The 21,907-nt window shown below is 43.4% G+C and overlaps 1 protein-coding gene across 1 annotated transcript in view; it reads left to right on the top strand.

The window, feature by feature from the left end:
* Positions 1 to 21,907, top strand: part of CHUK (component of inhibitor of nuclear factor kappa B kinase complex) — a 77,342-nt gene that overhangs the window by 17,805 nt on the left and 37,630 nt on the right. Inside the window, exons 9-12 of the mRNA XM_034775198.1 lie at positions 992 to 1,127; positions 1,565 to 1,759; positions 18,022 to 18,124; positions 20,187 to 20,310. Coding sequence (XP_034631089.1) covers positions 992 to 1,127; positions 1,565 to 1,759; positions 18,022 to 18,124; positions 20,187 to 20,310 — 558 coding nt within the window. The remainder of the gene's footprint in view (positions 1 to 991; positions 1,128 to 1,564; positions 1,760 to 18,021; positions 18,125 to 20,186; positions 20,311 to 21,907) is intronic.

Here is a 21,907-nt window from a genome sequence, read left to right as displayed (position 1 = left end):
GATTTCTATCTTAACCAATCAGTTTGTCTACAGATGTTCTTTCTCAGATTTCATGTGCATTTAAGCGAGTCAAAACTCCACAGCCTAGATGCTAAAAGGGAATTAGCATTCTATTTTGATTGGACTAAAAACTTTAGAAACAGTGAGGAGAAGTGAGGGATGTGAGAGCTCTCCAGTAGGCACTGCTATGGAATGGTCCACTGTTAGAGCTGCACGACAGCACATCCCAAGAGTGGGAATGTATAGAGTTAATTTCAAATGTCAGTATAGGTGAGTAATCTTCATTTCTCTTGGGCCCATTTGAAATTGGGGGCCTGGGATGGGACTGTCTACTTGCCAAGAGCAGCAGCAAAGGCATACTCACTCCTCTCCATTTTTTCTCTCTATGGTGTGAACACCCCAGACTAAGTGGGACCATTGAAATGCACAGATTAAGCACAGGCCAATTGTTTTTCCTTTAACTTTTTTTTTTTTTTTTTTTTTTTTTTAAAGTTTAAATCTACAGAGGCCGCATTAAAGAGGGGTGGTTTCAAAAGTCAGGAGATGCAGGAGTTAATGTTCCAGAAGCAACGTTACTTCTGCTGCCTTGTTTTTCCTATTTCTTGTTTCATATGTAGCTTTCTATTACAGTTTCATGTAAAATGTGTAAACCGTACACTATATACTGGATTCCCAATGTGGCCAAGATAGTTATTGTGGAAACCTTAACTTTTGCCTTGCCTAAGGTGTAATTGTTTGACCTTAATGTCATAGTAATAATTTTCTTGCATTGAATAAGTGAAACTACTTTATCAGAGGGAAATAAAATAGAGGATACATACTTTGGGTGAAATCCTGGTCCCATTGAAGTCATTGGGATTTTTGTCTCAGTATTTTTTTCTAGTACTGGTAGAAAACATGTTTGAATTAACTGGACTCTTCATTGTAGAATGCCTGCCTTTTTCATTTGTATTACACATATCAATGTATGGTTTGTTTTTGTTTTGTTTAGTATAATTGTAGAACCAATGGAGCGTTGGTTACAACTGATGCTGAATTGGGATCCACAGCAGAGGGGTGGAGGTATAGACACAGAAACTAATCGACCGAGATGTTTCCTGTTAATGGATGACATACTGAATTTGAAGGTGTGTTTTTAAATGTGTTACCTAAATACTGATGGTGAAGACCTCTCAGTGGACAACGAATGTGCTAATTGAGTGGAAATCCTTGCACCCTCCAAATCCAGTGTCAGGGGAAGCATTCTTCCTTTCCTCAGAGAGAAAACACTTGTGCCTTAATCCAGTTCATACCTGAAGGCAAGAATATTAGTAGTAATGTGACTTTCACCCTTATTCTGGAAGCATAAGGGTGGCCTCAGACCAGTATGTGCCATGTGTTAAGGATGCAATGTTGACCGTAATTAAAATTCAGTTTATCTAATCATCCTAACTTTTATTTATCTGTACATCAGCACATCTTCTTTCCAGGACAGCGTATCATTTAGCCTGATACCTTAGTGCCATTTGTCTCTTGAAAGAAATGACGACTGTAAATGAAGTTGACTTTATTCTTGGTTTTACAGATAGTACACATCCTAAATATGACTTCTGCCAAGATTGTTTCTTTTCTCTTGCATCCTGAGGAAAGTCTTCATTCACTTCAGTCTCGCATTGAGCTTGATACTGGAATAAGTACTGGAAATCAAGAGTTGCTTTTGGAGATGGGAATTTCCCTGGACCCTCGGAAACCTGCTTCCCAATGTGTTATTGATGGTGTGGTAAGATTATTTTTATTTTACTCCAGTTGTGTCATTTCTGTTTTAAGTTTTTACATTGAAAATCTCAGGGAAAATTAATTGCTTTCATTTCACAACAGTGGAGATTGTAGCTTAAGCTGTGGTCTTTCAGTTTAGTTAGTGGTTAGATAAGTTCTAGCACCCCTTGCATTACAGATTTAATGTGAAGTCAAGTGAGTGGCCATACAGAATTCCACTCTTGGTGCACATGTGCCCCATGTGCATGAGATCCCATTCTTTTGAATATCAGTGTCTGCTGGGGCTGTGGCTGTACCCTTATTGTTCTCTTGCTTCCTGTAACAGGGAATAAGGGGTGTGGCAGTTGCAAACTGCACTCAGGTCCTTCTTATCGCCTGTGGCTACAAGATAGAACATCATAATGTCCTTGTTCTTCGTCTAGTGTCTCTGCAGTATTCCCACTCTTGGGAATGTTCCAACCAGTGCAGCTTGGATGGGGGAACCTTCTGGTAGTGTCTGAGTGCTCATGCGCCCCACCCCTCCGCATCCGAGCATGGTTGGAGGCCATGGCTGCAAAAGGGGGCATGGCACCAGCTGTCACCTCAGTTCTGTCCAGCTGCTGCAGCAAAAGGATATGGACTTCTCCGGATTGCAAGGATACATAGCAATAAATAGCTTTCTGTTTTCTAGATTAGCTAATGTTAATAGTTTTTAGACTGAGTTAATTTTAGGATAAGGTAGTTTAAGCTAAGTAGAATATTGAGAATTAATGCCCAGTACTGACATCATGGTGGATCTAAATGTGAAAAAGCATGGATTTAAAAGGTGTGTGTTGTGCCCACTGGTCTTTCCTACATATCCAAAAAAAAAAAAAAAAGTCCAATACCAGAATGCTTAGGAGAGAAGTGTTCTCCTTCATATTGTGCTATTTGCTGCACATTTACTCCTCAGGCCCACAGAGACAGAAGGATTTCAGGCCCTTTTGTTACATGAGGCTTGTCAGCCAAATCTCCAGGATTGGATATAGCTAGAGGATCTGAGTGGAAGGATAGGAGACCTGAATTGGCCCATAGTACTTCTGGGTCCAAGAAGTCATCTGGTTTTGGGACCAAACTTCGCTTCCAAGTCGATTTTGAGCTTGCAGTAGCCAAATCCTCTGATCTAACTCCAAAGATATTACAACCTCCATCAGAGCTTGTTCTAGCTAAGGATCATAAAGCTCAGGAGAAATTGCCTCAACCAAGCACTTCAGTTATGAGGAAAAGAGAGGCCAAACTGAAGCATATCTCAAGTGGTTCTTTGGGCCATTCAGAACTCAGCATGGATCCAAGACCTAAAGATATAACAACTATGGATCATTCTAAGGAAGTGGTTCCCAAACTGGGGTTCGTGAACCCCTGGGGTCTCACAAAATGTTACAGGGGGTTCTCGGGGGGAAATTCCCTAATGGTGGACAGGGCTGTCCCTAGGGATCTCAGGCAACCAGCAGCCTGGAGTCCTGGGGACTTCCAAGAGCTATGCAGATCAAAGCAAGCATATCTATCACACTGAGGAGATTTAAACTTCAAGACTCCTTATAAGAAATGGAAAGGGAGTGGATATTGTTTTGCTGTTTTTAAATTTAAATAGACTGCTAGGGTTGTTTTTAAAATTATTATGAAGAACAAGTTTAAGCTTTGTTGTAACATACGTTGTTTGCCTGGACTGCTCAAGACCCGAATGCTTGTGCAGGAGGAACTCTTTGAGTTGGCTTCTTAAATACCTTCATGCTGTCTCACATCTGATACTCCTTGATGAAACATAGGAGCCTTGTCTTATAACAGACTTAATCAAAGTGACACAAGCTACAAAAGTGAGATCTTGGAAGAGTGTTGATGTTTTCATAATGTAATAAAAATACTGTAGTGATAAATAATAATTAATAATAGTGTGTAATAAGCATGTCAGAAAAACAAATTTTATATTTCCAAGATCACTGCTTTTATGCTCAGGTAAGGGAGAAAATCCCTGGAAATATTCTTTTTTAGGAGGGGGTTTGCGAGACTTGACATTTTAGTGAAAGAGGTTCACGGGTTGTTAAAGTTTGGGAACCACTGTTCTAAGGGAATGGATCTGAAAACGAGACCACAGCTAGGTCTCTTGACTTACTGCATGTGTTTAGAAGAGTGATTTTCAACCTTTTTTATTTGTGGACCCCTAAAAATTTTTGAAGGGAGATACGGACCTCTTTGGAAATCTTAGACATGGGGTCTGAGGAGTACGGGTTGAAAACCGTTGTTCTATGGTAAAAAGCAACAGAGTCTCCTGTGGCACCTTTAAGACTAACAGCTGTATTGGAGCATAACCTTGCGTCTGACGAAGTGGGTAGTCACCCACGAAAGCTTATGCTCCAATACATCTGTTAGTCTTAAAGGTGCCACAGGACACTCTGTTGCTTTTTACAGATCCAGACTAACATGGCTACCCCTCTGATACTGTTCTATGGTAAGATTACCTTTCGTGGATCCACTAGATACAGTATGCAGACCCCTAAGGATCCACAGATTGAAAACCACTGGTTTAGAAGGAAACCACCTATGCCTGTGTTGGGATACCATAAACAGTAGTGTCCTCTGCCTTTCTTTTTATACTATACGCAGAGGAGGCAGCCTTAGCAGCACCAATCATCTTATCAATCCCAAGAAAGAAGAAAGTCCTTTAAACCTGGGATGAGGACAAAGAATTCTTCAGCTGCATCTTCATTGCCCCGTGTCAGGTCTCAGATTTGACATAGAAATTGAGAGCTTTGACCCAGTTTTAGAAAGCACAACCCATGTTTTTGGAGACTGGTCATACCATTTCTACAATGCATGATCAGTTATCCCCTCCAAGAGAGAGGATTTAGAAACAGTAAGGGAGTGTTATACTATCTTGTTTGAATCCCTTTCTCCCTACAACTCTCTCCTTCCCTCCTTTTTCAGGTATTCTTCTTATAAGATGATATTAAGAACAGAAGTTCACACTGTGTATTGCAAGGTGGAACTATAGAGGCAGCCCCATTAACTTATAGAAACATGGGGTTCTTCTCTGTTACTTTCTGATCCCAAAGAAGAATGGAGCTCTCAGATCAGTTCTGGACCTCAGAGCGCTAAACAAATATATCAGAAAGTTTCAGTTCAGAATGCTACCCCTGCAATTGATTCTTCCTTCCCTGTCCATTCTATCTTGGTTTGCTGCTCTCCATCTTAGATGCATGCTTTCTTATTTCTAGAAGACCCTCATTGCAAATATCTTTATTCTATGCTTGGTCAAGACTGCTTCGAGTTCAAAGTTCTGTCTTTTGGCCTCTCCACTGCACCCAGAGTTTTTACCAAATGCCTGTTTCTACTAGCAGCTTACCTAAGGAGACAATGAATTTTTGTCTCCCTGTGCTTAGACAGACTATTGACTGCTGAAATATCACTCCCAGAAGGAATTGAGAAGAGCAATTCAAGTCACTTGTTCTCTCTTTGAAACATTGGGCCTTCTAACAAACAGAAGTCTCTATTGTCTCCATCCCAGAAGGTCTCATTCATTGGTGCAATTTTAAAGTCCAGAAAAGAAAGGACTGTCCTTCTAGAAAAGAAGTTTTTACAACTACAAACGACTATCTTGTAACTACTTTGGGAGCCCTCTCTAAAACTAATATACTTTTTGACTTTGCTAGGCCTTATGGTCTCAATGACATACGTGGCACTATATGCCAGACTCTGGATGAAGCCCTTCATCCTTGTGTTTCAAAAAATTTCAGATGTGCTACAGACAACAAGCCAAAGAATGCTGAAGATGCTCAATATTCTGAGAACAATTCAGTTACACCCTAATGTGGTGGCTAAAACCAGAGTATGTTCTCAAAGGAGATTTTTCAGCCCTGCTCCTCCTCCTGTGTAATAGTTACGACAGATGCTTCCAAAATGAGTTGGGGAGCACATCTCAAACAACCTTTTCATTTGAGGCCTTTGGAACCAATAAGAATCTGTATTACACATAAACATATTAACTCACAGCTATTTGGCTCTCAAATCCTTTCTTCCTCATGTGCAAAATTCAGTAATTCAAGTAGACACACACAGTATGTCAGTTGTATATTACTTGAATAAATAGGGAGGGGCTCAATCGTCTTGGGACTTGTCTTCACTACCGTGCTAAATCAGTGCCGCTGCAATCAATACAGTGGTGTTAATTTAGCAGGTCTGGTGAAGGCGCAGTAATTGAAAGGAGAGCGCTCTCCCATCAATGTAATTAATCCACCTCAACAAGAAGCGGAAGCCATGTCGAAGGGAGAGTGTCTCCTGCGGACATAGTGCGGAGTAGACACCCCGTTAAGTCGATGTAAGTTACGTCACTCAGGGAGGTGCTCTTTTTACTGCCATTGAGCGACATAACTTACATCGACTTAATCAGTAGTGTAGACAAGGCCTTAGCTATGCAGGAAGGCGATAAAACGTTGGGACTGGTGTATCCTACACAACATTTATCCTATTGCCTTACATATAGCAGGAGATCACATTGAGTTTGTAAATCAAGTGAGCAAGGATCTCTCACGGATGCATAAGTGATCTCTAAAAGACTCAGTGATTTAGGATGTTTTCAGTCTTTGGGGTCTTGTACGCGTAGACCTCATTGTCAGCAGGTTAAATACCAAATGTCCCTGATTTTGTTCAAGAACAGGCTCAGACAGTCAATCAGTGATGGATGTGTTCCTCCTCGATTTGGGGAAGGGTCGTGGTATCTGAGTGTTTTCCTCCCATTCCCTCTGAGCTGAAGGGGGGTAGTAAAGAAAATTTAAGACAGGATTTGGCCAGAAGGATCCTATTTGCTCCTGCAGGGCTGAGGCAACATTAGTACACGACTTACTCCTTTTATCCAACAGCAAATTCAAGATGCTTTCAGTAATAAAGGACCTGTTGTATTGTGTGTGTGTGGGGGGGGGGGGGGGGGGGGGGGGGAGTTTTCAATCCAGATGCCCAATAATGGGCAATAGGACTTGGACAGATTTAGAAGAGTCGTGTTCTGCGGACGTGCAACACATTCTCATCAGTCTAGAAAACAGTCCACTAGGAAAAGTTATGACTTGAAGTGGAAGAGATTTGCTATATGGGTATCTAATAAAGGTGTTGATTCATTCTTAGTTCTTATTCCACATATTTTAGATTTATTAAACTTAAAAGTTATGGGTTTCTGTCTTCTCTAATCATGTCCATTTAGCAGTATTAGCAGCTTTCCATATACAGATGGTTGGCAAATCTGTTTTTTCCACACACCTTAGTTAAAAAAAATGTTAAGGACTTTATTGAACTTGCATTTATCATTACAAGATCCAGTTCTTCCACGGGATTTAAACCTAGTTTAAACACAATTTTTGTCTCCTCCATTTGAACCTCTTATGGATTGTTCTCTATTGCATCTTTCTATAAAGATAGCTTCTATAATACCAATTACTTCTGTTGGAAGAATCCAGGAACTACATGCATTGGTGGCTGACGCCCTCCTTCCATACTGTTTTTTCCTTAAGGACAAGGTAATTCTTAAGCTGCATCCCAAATTCCTTTCTAAAGTAATTTAGGATTTTTAAGTAAATCAGTGTATTAATTTATTGGTATTTTTTTCCAGTAATACTTATAAGGGAGAATCTAGATTGTATTCTTTAGATGCAAAAAGAATGAATTATCATTATTTGAACAGTTCTCAAGATTTTAGGCCCTTTCCTAAATTATTTCCTATATTGGTCACTCCAAGGGTCAAGCTATTTCTACCTAGTACCTGTCTGGATGGATTAGACAGTGTACAGAACAGAGATATAGAAACTCTTCACTCTCCCCTCCTGCTCTTAGAATCCATTCCACTAGAATAGTTGTTACATCTGTAGCATGTGCTAGACATGTTCCTCTTATTGAAATATGTGGAGCTGCCATGTGGAGTTCAATTCTCACTTTCACAAAATTCTATGCATTAGATTTGGCAGCCAGATCTGACACACAGGTTGGCAGAGAATTTCTTCAATCATTATTTAATTAGAACTCCATTTCCCTCCCATCCATCTTTAGTTTACTGCTTGCCAAACTATCCCAAGAGTGGGAATATGCAGAGGACTCATAGACTCTAAGGTCAGAAGGGACCATTATGATCATCTAGTCTGACCTCCCGCATGATGCGGGCCACAAAACCTGACCCACCCACTCCTGGAAGAATTCTCTCCCCTGACTTAGCTGTTGAACTCCCCAAATCATTATTTAAAGACTTCAAGTCGCTGAGAATCCTCCAGCAAGCGACCCCTGCCCCATGCTGCAGAGGAAGGCGAAAAACCTCCAGGGCCTCTGCCAATCTATCCTGGAGGAAAATTCCTCAAAGAAGGACACTCGAAGAAGAAACAGAGGTTGGTTACTTGTAACCACAGCTCTTTGAGATGGACTCAGCATATTCTCACTCCCCTTCAGTCTTCCCCACTTTTGGATGGTCTGTAGTTTCTATAGTTAGCATACTAATAGGTGGTTCTTCGAGTAGATGCAGCTGTGTATTCCACCTATGTGCATGCCCAGTTTACTGAAGCCAGAGAAGTTTGCTTAGCAGTACCTGGTGCTTGTGCCTCGTGACCATAGCCCCTCCCCACGCTATATGAGATGGCACTGCCCCAACACCCTTCAGTTCCTTCTTACCACCTGTGGCTGGAGTTGGAGCTCTGTGTGGTGTTAACCTTACATTCCCTCACTAGTTTAGTGCTTTTTGTAGTTGATTATAGTTGTAGTACTCTTTGTGTTAGTTAGATTAGTGTTCATTGCATTTAGTTAAGTATTTGCCTGTGATCCTCTCCCAGGGTCGGGAGTGATCCCTAACAATGATCACCGCTCCTGGTGCTTGCAGTGTTTGGATGAGGCCCACATAAAGGAGCAGTGTTTGCTCTGTAAATCATTCATGAACTGGTCTCGAGTGGCTAGGGACGTTTGCCTATAACAGCACCTTGAACAGGCCATGTTTTGGCACCAATTCCTCGTTGGATTGGAGGTCACCCTCGGGTTCCAAAAGTGCATCCATCTGAGGCTCTGGAGCAGGTACCTCTCTGAAGAGATAAAGAAGACTTTCCCCATCAAGTGCACCAAGGAGAAGGTCTCATAAGACCAATCGAGATAGCTCTAGGTCTTGTGGGGGTTCTCCCGACTTCCTCAAGAAGAGCATCAGCTAACATGGTGTTAGTGTTGGTGCATGGTATGGTGCATGTGTCTCTTAACTGCTCCCCAGTACTGAGTTAGAGACTGCATACCATCGGCTCTCGTTCTGGCCCCAGGCCATAGTTTAGTCCAGCACTGACAAGGGCAGTACTGGCACCAACTGTTTCTACGTGGGCGGCATACCAGACAGCTACAGACCATCTTTGCCTTTCAGTCCTGACCTCTCCTTTGGTCCAGGACTTGGCCAGGGCTGTATCAATTTATAGCTCTGTTGGCTAGACGGGCTGCTGAACCCTTGGTCTGTTGGCACTACTTCCCAGTGTTCCCCTGCAATAGTCTGTGGAAGCAGGGCCAGTACCAGGCTCAGTGCAAGGGACCTTGGCCCTTGGAAACTCCTCCTTTGTTGTCAGCACCACAGATGTTACTGTAGCGGATTTCAGTGCCCTCTATTTTAGTTTTATCAGCTGTTTCAATACCACTGCTGACATCAGGGTCAACACAGATTCCAGCACCGACATATTCTGTGCCGGCGGTACCACTTCCATCATCGCCGCTGGTCCCTTCATTGTTCTCAGTGACCAATGAGTCAGACCGGTTACTCGCTCCATCAGGACTGGCTCCACCTTTCTCCCTGGAGAATTGGGATTCCTTGGCATCAAGGTCAGGATCTTCCTCCTCCCGCTCTTCATCACCCAACCCACATTGGGGACCATTTATGGAGCACTACAGGCAGCAGGATTGGCACTCGTCTTGCAATCGGGATGGGGGCCCCTGGCCCAGTGGCTACTGGCCATCAATTCCCATATTTTTATCAGTGGCCTCCATGGAATCCCTGGGACCTAAGTTCCCTCTAAGCTATATGGCTGCCCAACAGGCTATCAAGTGCCGCACACTTCAGGTGTAGCACTTCAGGTGTCCCTCCCCCCACTGCTGTGCTGCTCCTGCCCTCTGCTTTGGAGCTTGCTGTGTAGAGCATGGGGGAGGGGGCGCTGATGTCAGGGTGTCCCCTGGTACCCCATCTTTACGGAGTGGGGAGGGTACACGACAGGGTTCAGGATGGAGTTAGCTTGCTGGCAGCTGCTGTTGTGTCTGAACATGGTGATCTATTTAAAAGGGCAGCGAACTTAAACTGGAGGCAGCGTATTTAAAGGGGCAATGCGCGTCTCTGTGTCTTTCACAGACACCATGTGTGTGTCTCTTTCTGTCTCTCTCACACAGTGTATTTCACACTCACCTCCCAACACATACTTGTGGTGGTGGTGTTACTTCTTGATACTTCTTTCAAAGTGTGTTTTAGTTTTTTGACTGGTCTATGCATTTCATAATTTTTATTTCTCTCATACGGTTACATTTAATTCTTTGAGTAGTGAGTTCTAAAATGCCTAACCTGTCCTGGCTGGAGTAATTATCCCTATGGTAACTTTTTAAAAATATATATTATATCTAGGTTTTTGGTTTCTACTGGTGTTGCACATCTGCACATTACCTCGATATGGTGCACATAACAAAAATTCATTCCGCACTTGGATGGAAAAAAATAGAGGGAACGCTGCGTGGGACCCTTGTTGCAGAGCTCACATGTCTCAGCTTGCTCTAAGGCAAAGTCTCACTGAGCAGATTGGTGGCAGGAACTGTGGACCCACCACAGATTTAGGCACCAGTTAACCTTCCCCACGCACAGCCTGTGGAGCTGCTCCTTCCAGCTCTTCCAGTTCAGGAATGGGAGCCAGCTGTGGTGCAGTTAACCACCTCTTCTTCTTTGAGTAGTGTCCCTATGAGTGCTCCACTCTAGATGCGTTTGCACCTCAGCTCTGCTATTTTATGTAGCAGTGTCCATTCAGCCCACACATGCACTCCCTCTGTCTTGTGCCCTGCGTCTGAGCTTCTCAACTGCCTGGTCTGAGCCAGAGCCTCAGCAGCATCCAAATTGAGATGACCTCATTTATGTTTTGTTCTCTTGTTTGAAATAGTTAGTGTTAGTTCATGGTTTCTGTTCGTATTAGTACTACCTTTTTCATTTAAAAAAAAAAAATTCAAAACATTTCAAAGTGTTGTTTTTTTTTTTTTTTTTTTTTTTTTTTTTTTCTTCCCTTATTAGAATGTGAACTAATCCCCATCCTTAGTTATATTTTTCCTTGTCTCTTCCCTCTGTGGAAGAGAAATCTGGGCAGGGTATGCCTGTCTCTCCTGGGTTTAAATGTTTCCTTTCCTGCCAAGAAGCAATCCTGGTCAGTGATAGACATTCCCACTACATATGCTGGTCTTGGGGAGTCACATGTGCCTCAAAAGTGTACTTTCTGCCTTAAGTTAAAATCAAGAGCCAGAAAGAACTGCGAACTAAAACCGCAGCTGCTAATAACGGAGAGTTCACTCCAATCAGTCCGATCCCGGCCTAGGGACTCACTTGGTACAACAGTCCCTGATGAAGCTGATTCCATCAACTTCCTCAGTGCAGCTTTTTCCCCTGAAGAGGAAATCCTTGGATTCCTTTCAAAAAGACTCAAAAAATCGGGCTTCAAGTCCCCTGGGTAGAGAAGATCCCCGACAAGGTTGACCACCCACCCATCTCCGACTCGGTACCCATGAGGCTGCAGGCCAGACTTAGCCTGTGGTCTCTGCAAGGGTGATATCTGCCAAAGAGACATAGTATGGACTGGGTGGTCAGGCTCCCCCGGGAGTCCTCTCCTGTCTAGGTTGGTGGACAATTCCAAATCAATTAGGCAGCAGAATAGCCTTTTCACAGACACTACCAATAAAGATTGATCACTGATGCCTTCTTTGCCGGGTGAGGAGCATACACAGACTGTCTGAAAATTCAGGGACATTGGCCCCCTCTACAGGCTGTTCTGCACATAAACACCCTGGAACTCAGCTATCAGATTTGCTTACAAAGCCTTCCTACCCCAAAGAAGGATCTGACGATACACGTGCTTGCAGACAACACCACAGCAGTGCATTGTGTAAATCAGCAAGGGGGAGCCAGATCCTTTCCCCTTTGTCAGGAAGCTACATGCCTCGCACTGGTGCCTCAAGCATCATGTTGCACTGATGGTCCTTCATCTCCTGGGTTTCCAAGAGATTGTCTACCTCAGCAGGGACTTGTTTGGGAACCAAAGATGGTCTCCTAAAACTGAGGCCCTCCTGGAGGTCTTTCAGAAATGGGGGCTCCCATAGGTGGATCTTTTTGAGCCTTAATGCCAGGTGCAAACAGTTCTGTTCCAAAGGAGGCTTGTGCCTGGGTTTGCTATCAGATATTTGTTCTCTTGGGCCCCCAGCCTGATGTATATCTTTTCTCTTATTTTCACAACACCCACAGTGCTGAAGGAGTTTAGGCAGGGTTAAGGGTCGAGTTGTCATGATAGCACCAGTGTGGGCCAGGTAGTTTTGGTTCTCAGACCTGGTGAACCTGTCCATTTAATGGCCCGTCACCCTGCTGGACCTGCCAAACCTGGTCTCTCTTAGAGCAATGAATGGGTTCTTCATCTGGCCTGATGTCCCTCCTGGACACCTGGATGCTGGCTGGACCCAATCACCTGGTTGTTGGTTATGAAAAGAAACTGCTTTGCTGCAGTGCAAGATATTCTCCTTCACAATATAAAACCCTCGACCAGGCTGACACACAGCCAAATGGAACAGACTCTGTCTGAGCAATGGAGCTGTTTCGTTATAGCTGACACTGCAATACCTGCTATTCTTCAGATAACTGCAACACAAAGTGGAAGACTTGCCCTTCGACAGAGACAAACTATTTTCGGCCAAAACCGACAAAGTTTTCCACTCCATGAAAGATTCCAGGGTGACCGTCAGAACATTAGGGCTATACACAACCCCAAACAGGAGACATTATCAGCCATACCACAGAAACAGAGATAACATGTCTCAGTGATAGCAGAGACCATGTGAAGCAAGGGGACCAAGAAGTAGGCTACAAAAACGCGACAGAACCAACCCCAGAATTCAGCATCTCAACCACCACCAAACAAACTGCAATTTTGGAGTATTGGTCAAGGGTCTGCACGACCTCCCAATAACACCAGAGTCAGCAGACAACACCCAACTCTTTGGGCACCAACTCAGGCCATTTTACACCAACTGGGCCTCGATCACATCTGATCAGTGGGTTTTAGAACTAATTCTAACGGGCTATACCATCTCTTTTACATCTATCCCAGCTACCCACCCCCTCTCCCCGTCCCTCTTCAGGGACCCTTCCCACGAGCATATATTGAGGCGAGGTGCCTCACCGTCCGCAAATAAGCGCGGTGGAACTAGTCCCAACACAACACACTGGGAAGGGCTTTTATTCCCATTACTCTCTGACTCAAAAGAAATATAGGAGGTTGAGGAAATTCGTCCGTGCCCACAGATTCAAAATGGTCACCCTGAACTCGATCATCCCTACACTGGAAGAAGGGGACTGGTTCGCAGCCCTTGACCTACAATATGCATACTTTCATATTACAATCCACCTAGCTCACAGACGCTTCCTAAAGTTCACAGTAGGACAAGAACACTTCCAATACAGAGTCCTACCATTCGGCCTAGTGACAGCACTGAATGTTCACCAAGACACTGGCGGTAGTAGCAGTGCACTTACGCAGACAAGGGATCCTATTCCCTTACTTAGACGACTGCCTAATCAAGGGCTCTACAAAGACAGAAACAGAAAGAGGTGTTCAATTAACCATCTCCTTCTTCCACTCCCTGGGGCTACAAATCAACGAAAAGAAACCACCCTCACTCTAGTACAACTGAAATTCATAGATGCTCACCTGGACTGACTCACGGCCAGAGCATCCTTTCCAGAGCCCCGCTTTACAACAATGACCTGCTTTATAACAATGCACACAGCCCATGGGTGCATGCACGCACCTGCTTACAACTACTGGGGCACATGGCCCAGTACATCAGGCTACACATGCAATGCCTACAAACATGGCTAAATACAGTCTACATACCACGAAGGCACAGCCTAAACAAGAGAATCACACCCACCGCAGAGGTGATTCAATCACTGCACTGGTGAACAAACCCATCAAATGTGTGCTCAGGCATACCTTTCCAACAGGAAACACCATCAGTTCAAATCACAACAGATGCCTCCCTAATTGGATGGGGGGCCCACCTGAAAGAATATAGTGCTCAGGGCAAATGGTCACCAACAAAGACGCACCTTCACATAAACTTACTAGAACTATGCGTGGTCTGCAATGCATGCTACCACTTCCTTCCACTAATAAGAAACAGAACATTAACATTAACAGAAAACATGACATGCATGTTCTTTATCAACTGCCAGGGTGGAGTGCGATCCTACTCGTTGTGTGTGGAAGCTCTAAAGTTATGGAACTGGTGCATAAAGCACAACATCACTATAACAGCTTCATATCTACCAGGCCGCCTGAATATAACAGCGGACACACTAAGGAGACAGTTCTCACCAGAACACAAATGGGAACTGGACGAAATAACACAACGCATCTTTCGGAGGTGGGAAAATCCGTCCATAGACCTATTTGCCACACGAGCAAACAAGAAATGCCCAGGATTCTGCTCATGAGCAGAACAGGGCGCGCAATCACTGGGAGACGCGTTCCTGATAAAATGGAATGCCCCGCTCCTATATGCTCTCCCTCCAATTCCTCTAATCTCCAGAGTCGTACACAAAATATGAACTGACAAGGCTAAGATAATCCTCATAGTGCCAACATGGCCCAGCCAGACTTGGTTCCCTTACCTGAATCACATGGTGATATGCACTCCATTCAGTATCCCTTGATGACATTATCTCCTCTCACAGGACAACAGACAAGTCCTCCATCCCGATCCAGGGAAATTTCTCCTCTGCGAGTGTGGCTCCTTCATGCTCCAAGGGGGACGAATTAACCTGTTCGGATCAAGTACAAGTAGTACTGATTAATAGCAGGAAACCAAACACATGACATACTTATCTCCAAAAATGGAAGAGGATTTTCCATTTGGTGCCAAAACAAACAAATATTGGCAAACCAGACCCCACTCCCATTGATCCTGGAGTACATATTATCGTTATAGAAATCAGGACTGGCTACAAACTCTATCAAGGTCCACCTTGCGGCAATAACCACCTTTCACCAACAGGTAGAAGGGACCTCAGTATTCGCCCACCCGATTACAAAGAGATTCATAATGAGACTACAAAACATGTACGTGAACATCTGTGAACCCACTCTGGCATGGGACTTAAACCTAGTGCTCAAATCCATAACTAGAAAACCATTCGAACCCTTAGCATCTTGCTTTATGCTCCATTTATCAATGAAAGTAGCGTTCTTAACATTCATCACATCAGCACGAAGAGTGAGCGAGATTGGGGCGCTCATGGCTCATCCCCCCCATACGCAATGTTCCACAAGGAAAAAGTGACACTTGGGACTTGCCCAAAATATCATTCTCATTCCGTTCTAACCAGCCAATTCACCTACCCACTTTCCACCCTAAACCATACAACAACCCACAAGAGGCAGCATTACACACATAAGATGTCTGCCGTGCCCTGGCCTTTTACCTAGACAGGACAAAGACCTTTCGTAAGTCCCCCAGACTGTTCATATCAACAATGGAAAGGTCGAAAGGCACAGCTGTATCAACACAAAGACTATCTAAGTGGATATCAAACTGCTTCCATTTGTGCAAATTCTTATGCAACACTGAAGCTGCAAAACGCATTAGAACACACTCAACAAGGGCTATAGCAACTTCTACAGCATTTCTGCACAATGGGCCCATCCTTGACATACGCAGAGCAGCTACATGGGCATCCGAACACACTTTCACCAATTGTTAGGCAATCACACTTAGCTCGAGCGCAGTTGCTAAATGAGGCTGCACGGTCCTAGCAGCAGCTACACAATCCGCTCCGAAGCCCCTTCCATCCACGTGCGGGCACTGCTCTACATTCACCTGAAGTGGAGCACCCACAGGGACACCACTCGATGAAGAAGAGGTTACTCACCTTCTGCAGTAACTGAGGTTCTTTGAGAGGTGTGTCCCTGTGGGTGCTCCACTTCCAATCCTCCTCCCCTCTACTTTGGAGTAAGAATCAACTGCTCCACGATGGAGAAGGAACTAAGGGGGTTGAGGCATGTGCGTGCCAGAAGAGGCGTCAGCGCCACCACTAGACAGCTACTGCGCATGCACGCCCCAACCAGACACTGCTAGCAAAATCTCCAATCGACAGTACCAGGATGCACCACCACCTGAAGTGGAGCACACACAGGGGGACACATCTCGAAGAACTTCCGTTACTGCACAAGGTGAGTAACCTTTCCTTTTGGACTATTTACTCTTCTAATTATTCTTCTTTAAGCTTGGTATATCTTGATATCTGCTAGTCATCCCCATATTCACTGTTTTCTCACGCCCTATGGCAGGTATGGCCAAACTGTGGCTTGTGAGCTGCATGTGGCTGTTTTACAGTTAAAGCACGGCTCACAGAACCACCCTCTATCCCTCATTCTTTATCTATCAGACTGGGGGGGAGGAGAGCTCGGGGCTTCTGTCTTGTGGCGGGGTGGCAGGGCTAGAGGCTTCTGCCTTGTGGGAAGGGGGATTTCTGGGCTTTAGCTTCACAGGGGGTGTTGGGGCAGAAGCCCCACACCCTGGCATACGCCATCCTGCGGGGCAGATAGTGCATGTCTTGCAGCTCTCGAACTTCTGAAGATTATCGTATGCAGCTCGGAGGTTCAGTAAGTTTGGTCACCCCTGCCCTATGGCATCAAAATTTTTTAAGGGGCTCATGTTTCCCCCCCTCAAACCTCAGCATGGTGCTGATGGATGGATGGGCTCTCTCTGTTTGAGTTTCTGCCTGTGCATTCTCTTTACCATCTGTCAGTGAACATTGCCTTCTTGATAGCCATCATATCAGCTAGAAGGATAGGGGAGATTCAAGCTCTCAGGGCAAGACCTCCATGTATGATTTTCCTCAGGGATAGTCTTCCTCAGGGCTCACCTGATATGTCTGCCTAAGTTAGTGTCACACCAACCAATCTTTTCACTTCCTGGTTTTCCTTCTGAAACCTCCCTCCTTCCTGAGCGAAGAGACTTCACACTCCAGATGTTGTTAGGATGTTATCCTTTTATTTGAACAGAACCAAACCAAAGATGTACGACTAGGCTTTTCATGGTGTTTTCTGAGAGGGTTAAGGCTCAATCAGAATCTTCACAGAGACTAAGTGGGTCTTGAACTGTGTCAAGACCTGCTATCCCCTAGCCAATAAAGACACACTTGGACAAGTTAGAGCTCACTCCAACTGTGCCCAAGAAGCCTCTGTGGCCTGCCTTACAATGTCTCTATTTCAGAAATACGTAGAGCAGTTGCATGGAATTAAGTCTGCACTTTTATTTCCCGGTATTCTCTCGTGCAAGCTTCCAAGGTGGATGTAGGGCAATCTTACAATCACTGTTCAAGTAGATGTCCCCTCACCCACCTTCTGGCTTTCAGATGATTGATTGCTAATCATGAAGAGAGGAACCTGTGTGGGCAAATACTTGAAGAAAATATGGTTACTTGCCCTACAGTGATTGTAGTTCTTCGAGATGGGTTATCAACACAGATTCCACATCTTCTCAACATTCCTGATGGAACGTCCTATTCATGGGATTTTTTTATTGGTGAAGGAACAGCGCATGGGTTGCTGCCACACTGCCCTATATACTTTCTGCTGTGGAAAGCGACAGGGTGTGAGGGGCACAGGTGCAGCCCCAAAGAACACTGCTGTTCAAAAGAATCTAATCTTGGGCTTGTGTGTGGGGTCTGAACCTCAGCTGTGCTTCATGTACCTATCCTTCTGAGGCCAAAGATCAATATTTTAAAAAAATAGGTGCTTAATCTTAGGATCCTTAGTCTCTGTTTAAGGACCTAAATAGAATAGTTCGATTCACCAAAGTGCTGAGCTCTCATCAGCTCTCAGTGTATGGTTATATTTGAGATCAGCATCTCCTCTAACTAGTTCATAAAATTGCATAGTAGCAAACCGTTGGATTGGTGAGATGTGTTGAAGTCCTTTTGATGACAGTTTGTGTTTGGGAGTCTCTGTTTATAATCTTTCTTTTCCTCACCAGAGAGGCTGGGACAGTTACATGGTTTATTTGTTCGATAAAAGCAAAATTGTGTATGAAGGACCCTTTGCTTCCAGAAGTCTGTCTGACTGTGTAAATTACATTGGTAAGTGTATTCCAATAGACTTTGAACCTGAATGCCCTTCAACTAGTTTAATAACCAAATTTGTCTTGCCTTAAAAATCTGCAGCTACAAAGTGTCTATCTGAGCTATTTTTTCTTTAAGCTTTTTAAAGATTTATATTAAAATCCTTGAGCATTGAGGGAACACGGTCCATCTCCATTGTCAGTAAATAAATCCCAGCCAAATAGAACCACAACCTGTGTGGCCAAAAACTCTCTAGTGTGAGTTCCTGTGGGAGCAGACTGCTATGGAATCATATAAGTTAGAATTAGATTCTAGAACCTCTTTTCCCTCCTGTTCCTCTTCAGAATGTAATAGATTGTATTCAAGTATGAGAGGGGTAGCTGTGTTAGTCTGAATCTGTAAAAAAACAACAGAGGGTCCTGTGGCACCTTTAAGACTAACAGAAATATTGGAGCATAAGCTTTCGTGGGTGAATGCCCACTTCATCAGACGCAAGACTGATGAAGTGGGCATTCACCCACAAAAGTTTATGCTCCAATATTTCTGTTAGTCTTAAAGGTGCCACAGGACCCTCTGTTGTTTTTTATAGATTGTATTGTTATGTGGCATACACAGAAGGACTAAGATTATACATGCAACCTTAACTTTGGCATCTCCGAACTGTTGAGTGCTCAANTTATGCTCCAATATTTCTGTTAGTCTTAAAGGTGCCACAGGACCCTCTGTTGTTTTTTATAGATTGTATTGTTATGTGGCATACACAGAAGGACTAAGATTATACATGCAACCTTAACTTTGGCATCTCCGAACTGTTGAGTGCTCAACTGTGCAACATTAGTGTTCTTCAAATGTAGTGTTTTTTCTGGAATTATGTGTACAGCACTATAGATGTGCATAGGATTTTATTGACAAATAGCAGTTCTTCTATGCGTGATTGCACATGTCCATTCCACTGTAGGGAGTGCTCCAGGGCACAATTGTCAGAGAGTTTTTTCCCCCGTGGTACTCATTGAGGCAGCACAAGTGCCCTCTGTGTCTTGTGCATGGTACACAGACAGACAGGGCGGAGCCACCCTGACCCTCCTCAGTTCGTTCCTGCTGCCCATCATGGTTGTTGGCATTCCCTTTTCTTGCTTCTGTAAGTCTTTTTGTCAAGCATGTAAATAGTGCCAATTTGTAAGTTTCTGTACAGTTAGTGTAGGTTGGTTAGTTAATGTAGTTTTTAAAAAAGCTGGTTTTGTGGATCTGGCACCCAGTCTGCGTACCAGCCCTAGTACTGGAGATATGCCAAGCTCTCTGGTTTTCAAGCCCTGCCACTCTTGTAATAAGGCACTGCCTAACAGTAAACCCTCATCCTAGTTTCCTTAAGTGCTTGGGGGAGGCTCACATGAGCAACAAATGTAGCATTCGTAAGGGCTTTAAGTGCTACTCCAAGAAGGACAGGGCAGCCAGACTTACATACCTGCTGCTGGGATTGGTGCTACATTGTCTGTCTGAACCATCTACCTTGGTCCAGGTACCAAGTGCCTTGGCATCAGTTAGCAGCGCATCTCCAGTGTTACTGGTACTGAGAGGCAGATTGGTGTCGCTAGTACCAAAGAGGAGGCATTGTACACAGGACTTGGTACCTGAGTCATCAAAGGAGGCGAAGAGCTTGAGCTTATCTAAAGACTTGGGAGTGTGCCGATAGAGGAGGTGCTTTCCAGGGCACACCTCTAAGCAGGGAAATTCATTGACTCCAGAGCCCAGTATGGGCCAGTTGAGACCGACAAAAGATCAAAATCCTATGTGTTCCTGCCTAGCTGTTCTCACCATCAGGAGTGTACTAGAAATCAATGATAATTTGACTGAGTTAGAAATGTCTTAATTCTGATGATGTTTTGTAATTTTTTTAATGATTCTGTTGACTGGATCTTCACCCATTACTTTATTATTCTCTTGAAATAGATTATTTTTGTAGCTAAAAGAGTCTTACAATGTGAAAAATAATGGTGGCAGTGGTACAGAAATGCAATGTTAGTCTCTTACAAATGTTCTAGGAAACTTCATTTATACAGTTTTCTTTTTCTCTTGTGTGCAGTACAGGACAGCAAAATCCAGTTGCCAATTTCACAGCTGCGTAAAGTGTGGGCAGAAGCCGTGCACTATGTGACTGGGCTAAAAGAAGATTACAGCCGGCTATTCCAAGGGCAGAGAGCTGCAATGTAAGTTGGTGCAAATTCAGTAGACCAGGAAGAGAGATGTGTACATGGAAGATGTTTGAACTGAAAGCTCTATGAATTAAAGGATTCTTGGATACCCACTCTTTTGAAGTGCTTTGTTCTTTTTGGCCATAAACTTAAATTGTAAACCAGATGAGAACTTGTCCTAATCTGTTAAATATTCAGTGCTTCTATATATTATTAATATTTACATCAGTAAAAGCAACTTCAACTTTAAAAATCAATAAGCTAGAGGCTGTTTCTGTAGCGTTGCTTATTGCAACTGGTCTGGGTTTATGGTGGCTGTAGTTTTATTCTTGCAAATGCATTTTAGCAGTAAGTGTAAATTGAGAATTCAAATGGCTGGTGATCAAGACTATTTTGTCAGAAGGAATGCTTTGTGGTCTTCATTAGGTCACAAATCATAGCAGAAGATGCTGAGCATTTTCAAAGGTGTATTTTCCATCAAATATAATTGTATTCCAGATAAAAACTGCGTTGAACTGGAGTTAAGGTTCAGCTCAAATTAGTAACTTTGAGTAAAATACGTTGCCCCAATGATGTAATTGTCCCCAAAACAAACATTAACAAGCCCAGGAAATGCCAAATTAAAGTTAACCTTTAAAAGAAAAGATTAGTGCATGATCACAGTTGTAGTCCCAGATTAGTTTAAAGTAAACTGATTTTTAAAGACACAGTAGATTTTTTTTTTTTCTTCATGGTGTCACAAAGACCATTAGTCCATTTAAAAAACAGCATTCAAATGTAGCCTGTGCCCAAGATTTCAGTGAGTGTTTACTATATTGTAAATTGGAAGTTTCTGTTACTCGAAGACTGTTCGGAACACAAGGTAATTACTTTAGAACCCACTTCAGAATTTAAATGTTTAACTCCTAAACTAATGGATTTACCTGCAAATACTCAGAAAATTCATTCTGTGTTCAGAGTACATGCTGTAAGTTTGGTGAGGGTACGCTGCATTCTTTTTCGTACACCAGAGTGGTCGAATCTCCATCTTATGTGCAAAACTCAACTCAGCCTTAACTGTGGAATCACGACTAGCAGCTCCCATTATATTTATTCAGTTTTATTGAATGTAACAAAACAGTACTCCTCACTGAGGGGTACCTTCACAGGCTAAATTTAAAGTTTCAAAGTTCAGTTCTATGAAATAACACAAGTATCTTGTATGTTGGAAAATGGTAGCTGTAGAATTTTCAGTGGGGAAGACTGTACTTCGGATGTTCATAAGCCAGAAAAAGCTAAAAGGGGTTTTCAAAAATAATTCACCATATTCCAGGAACAGACAACAGATGATAATAAAGATAGTTTTTGCAAGTTTAACTATGATGATTGCTCTCTGACCAATATAATAGTACTAATACAGATTGTTCAGAGTAGTTTCATGTGCAGGGATAGATGGTCTTATTTATTATTGGTATTATGGTAGCACCAGGAGGCCCCAGCCATGAACATTCCCCCGTTTTGTTTGGTGCTGTACAAACACATACCCAGTCAGTCCCAGCTATGGAGAGCTCACTGTCTAAATAGCCAAGACAACTAAAATGGGGGGAAAGGAAGAATTATTCTCCCCATTTTA

Source organism: Trachemys scripta, chromosome 7, assembly GCF_013100865.1.
Source record: "Trachemys scripta elegans isolate TJP31775 chromosome 7, CAS_Tse_1.0, whole genome shotgun sequence".
NCBI lineage: Eukaryota > Metazoa > Chordata > Testudines > Emydidae > Trachemys > Trachemys scripta.
The sequence above is the reverse complement of the archived record's forward strand: the minus strand, read 5'-3'. Positions and strand labels throughout refer to the sequence as shown.